The sequence below is a fragment of the Cyprinodon variegatus genome, unplaced genomic scaffold (genome assembly GCF_000732505.1).
Source record: "Cyprinodon variegatus isolate N-32 unplaced genomic scaffold, C_variegatus-1.0 Scaffold937, whole genome shotgun sequence".
NCBI classification, from domain to species: domain Eukaryota; kingdom Metazoa; phylum Chordata; class Actinopteri; order Cyprinodontiformes; family Cyprinodontidae; genus Cyprinodon; species Cyprinodon variegatus.
This window is the reverse complement of record NW_015151390.1, coordinates 190821-194728: the sequence shown is the minus strand read 5'-3', so window position 1 is coordinate 194728 and position 3908 is coordinate 190821. Positions and strand designations below refer to the sequence as shown.

The following is a 3908-nucleotide window of genomic DNA, read 5'->3' as shown; positions in this document are numbered from 1 at the left end:
CCTTGATAAACAACCAATCACATTCACTTTATTCACTCATGTAAAGTCAGGCACCTCTCAGGAGAATTCGGAACTGCAACGGTTGGAACAGCCGCTTCCCTACAACTTTAAATGTCAGGGGTAGAGACCAGGACACCCTGCTGTCTAACTAAAGGGCCAACACTCCTTAGAATGAGCTGCATTTGAGGCCCCGCAGTGTGTAACTTTGTTCACTGCAGTTAGTCAGAAATGAAATTGTTGTTTTAACCAGCTGGAGGCTCTTAAAAAACACCTATAAGCGTCCTGAGCTAAAAGACAGTAGGATTCGTCATCTTTAAGGTAGTTAAGGTTGTTTTTCTTTCAGTTTTGACCAGCATTCATGTTCTGATGGGTGCAGGCATGTGTTAATTTCAATGAGTCATATGGGATTGGTGCAAAACATTGTGGCAATGGCAGGAAGTCTCTCTGTAAAAATGTTTTTCCTCCCATTAAGTGGATAATTCGGCTAAAAAAGTAAGAAAATTATAATAAATGGAAGCAAAAGTCTTATTTAAACTAAGTTATTTTCAGTGCTTGATTTTTTTTTTTTTTGTGTTTGATAGAAATAAACTTTTTCTTATTGGATTTTCTGCACATTTCGTTGTTGTTGTTTTTTTGTTTTAGCTAATGCCATAATTCAGAGAGGTTTCAGAGAACCAGAATAATCCCATTTAACAAAGGTACCAGTCAGGAGAAGGATTCCTTGATCATTTATAAAATAATATATAAAAAAAAAGGATTTGTTTATTTTTGTTCTTTAATATCAGTCGTCTGGAGTCAGATGTTAGCTTTTTGGCTCAACAGGAGCTTTAAACTTTTCATAAAGCGCCTTTACAACATTATCCATCTCCTGTGAGGGAATCCTGTGGCGTTCCCAATCCAGATTTGATCCATAATCCGTCTCCACCCAGGAACCAAGGCCAGTATGCTGTCCAGGTGGAATAAGGCAGCTGTTATGTCCATGAAGAATATTTTATTCTCCCAGATTTTTCCATTATTTAGTCTTGTTTTCTCTTGGTAGAGAGAAAAGTCTCCAACTTTTGTTCATCCTTGCATGAAATTGTTTTTCTGACTTGTAGGTCAGGAAGCGTGTTCTCTGATGTAGCTGGATAATAGTCCCCTCAGACTGCTTCCTCTCTCCTGACGGCACAGATCAACACTGGTTTCCTTTTGTTTTTAGACATTTGTTCCATAAGAGCTGCGTGGATCCGTGGCTGTTGGACCATCGCACCTGTCCCATGTGTAAGATGAACATCCTGAAGGCTCTTGGCATCGCTGTGAGTCCAACTATTTCCCTTCACCGATCTTATTGTGTTCATAGTTTTATGACCTTTAATGCGTTAACATATTCCCCTTCCTCCTTAAAGCTGAACGCAGACTGCCTGGACGACCTCCCCCTGGACTACGACCTGGCCCTGGGCGGCGTAGGCGGCGTTGGGATGGGCGGAGTAGGAGCTCTGGCCCTGGAGGCCGTGGTGTCCGGGGCGTCCAGTGACGGGACGCTGAGCGAGGGCGGCTCTTCGGTGGTGCTGGACCCCGGCGTGCGGCGGGTGGGGCTCCCGCAGGACTACCAGGACCATGACCCACTGAGAGACAGTCCCATAACAGCCACTGATGCCCACACAGGTTGGACACAGACACACAGCTGGGGCTTTACTGACACCTAGTGGCAGATTGGATTCACTACACCTTACGCCTTTCTGGATGCTCAAATCCTTCTAAAATTTAGGATGTTTGTTTCAGAACATGGTAGATAAAACAGAATCAGATGTTTTCATCCATCTTGAATATTGAATAAAGACAACAAGAGCTGCACAGATATGTGTTAAATATGTTAAACACAGGTTTTCTTTTTTCTTTCCTAACTAATATTGTATAGTTGGATTTGTGTATATATCATATAAAACTGTAACTGGAGCGTGTAACAAAAGCAATTTCCCTCTGGGATTATTAAAGTATTTCTGATTTCTGATTCTGATGCATATGTTTAGATACCTAATGTTTAAAAGTTTCACTGAAAGATTCATGAAGAAGTTTTTTTAATTCAAACGTTTCAATGAACCTGAGGAACACAGACAGGTTCCTAGATGAAGTATTGAAAATTTTTCTTTTGCAGATTGAGTTTTACTAAGTGTGTTCTTTTCAGATTACCTTCTAAAGATCTTATTTTCTTTGCTTCTGGGGAGGCATTTCTGTTGGTCTGCATGAGTGTTAGCACCATTTTTATTAGTCATCAGCAAGGGTTTGTTATTGGCCCTAAAATGAAGACAGTGCGATCTTTAAAAAACTAAATCTAAATAACAATTTGAAAAAAGGAAAACAAAAAAACAAAAAAGTCTGTAAAAAGAAGAATGGAAAACTGAAATATAAGAAGTTACTTTTAAAACCTCTTTTTTTTATTAAGAAGTTTTTCAAATGTTTATTGTGGAAAATTACCTTATTTTCCACAATAATGGAATAAAAGTCACGCCATATAGGGGGCTCCATGCAGCATTAATGCTTTTAAAAACTCCCCCTGCACCTTTAAAACACCATCCCACAGTTAAGCATGGTGGTGGCACCATTATTCTGTAGGGAAGCCGTTCCTCATTGGTGCCTCAGTGTTCAGTCTTTCTGCTCAGCATAACTGAACTTTACTGTAAAGAAGAATGTGACACATGTTTCTAATGTTTAATTTAAGGCTACAGCCCCCTATAAGGGTTCAATCCTAAAGGCTTGTTCCCAGTTCTCTTTCCCAGACAATTACTATTTAACATATTTAACTTTTTAACACTTCTTTAACATGATTTAATCTAGATTAGCAGATAACAGGTTTAAAGCAGAGGGTTCATGTTCTTGTCGGCTTTAGAAGTGGGGTTTCTTCTCACATTCACACTTCTTTACATTTCAAGAATCTAGTTTATTCTGATTGTCAAGATTTAGAAAAAAATTATTTTCATTCCCATCCAGTTTAATCTCAGATTAGATTGCTGGAATAAAAAACCTTTTTAGCTTTTGCCTGAATATCATGACTATCGTTATCACCATGATGATACCAGTGTTATATTAACCTTCAGCAGCAGTTTATAGTTAATGACGGCTGTTAGGAAAAAGCTTTTTTGCATTCTAATTAATTTACAGTTTTATAAATCAAACCCAGAAGAACATTTCCCATTGATGCATACACCTCAGTGACATCATTAAACCATGTATCACAGAACATGTGTCACTATGTCAACATGTGTCTTATAGGGTTGTCACGATACTAAACTTTTCAACTCGATACCGATACTAAGTAAAATATTCGATACCACAAGAACATAAACAAAGACTCTAAAATTCAACAGAAATATTTTCATTACTAAAAACATACAAGAAATAAATAAAAAAACAATAAGAATAATATTTTGAGGTTGTATGCTGTGCACAATATTAAGCAAGCTTGATAAAAAACTTACTAAATTAAAATGAAGTGTTCCTTCCTTGGCTATGCTTTGCACACATAACAATGACACTAGCCAAACCAGTTAAACAAAAATCATTCTCATCAGCTGCACCTGTTACAAAAAAGTCTGAAACTGAAAAATGCACAGAATTATTCAATCACACAGTGTTCAGAAAGTGCATTTTCCTCTATTCTGCAATTTAGATAGCTGTATTGATACTCTTAAAAACGGGTTTTGTATCCGGATACAACGTTTCAGTATCAATACTTTTTTTGAGTATCGATACTTTTATAATAATATAATAATAATTAATTTCATTTATACTGCACTTTTCACCAAAAAGGTATCAAAATGCTACAAAATAAGCATTTAAAAAAGCATTAAAAAAGAAATAAATAGAAATAAAATAAAAAATAAATAAATGTAAATATATATATATATATATATATATATATATATATATAT

General features: G+C 36.6%; 1 protein-coding gene across 1 annotated transcript in view; it reads left to right on the top strand.

Annotated features, from left to right (window-relative positions):
- Nucleotides 1-3908, top strand: part of LOC107100121 (RING finger protein 150-like) — a 35621-nt gene that overhangs the window by 29083 nt on the left and 2630 nt on the right. The window contains exons 4-5 of the mRNA XM_015398490.1: nt 1199-1295; nt 1386-1644. Coding sequence (XP_015253976.1) covers nt 1199-1295; nt 1386-1644 — 356 coding nt within the window. The remainder of the gene's footprint in view (nt 1-1198; nt 1296-1385; nt 1645-3908) is intronic.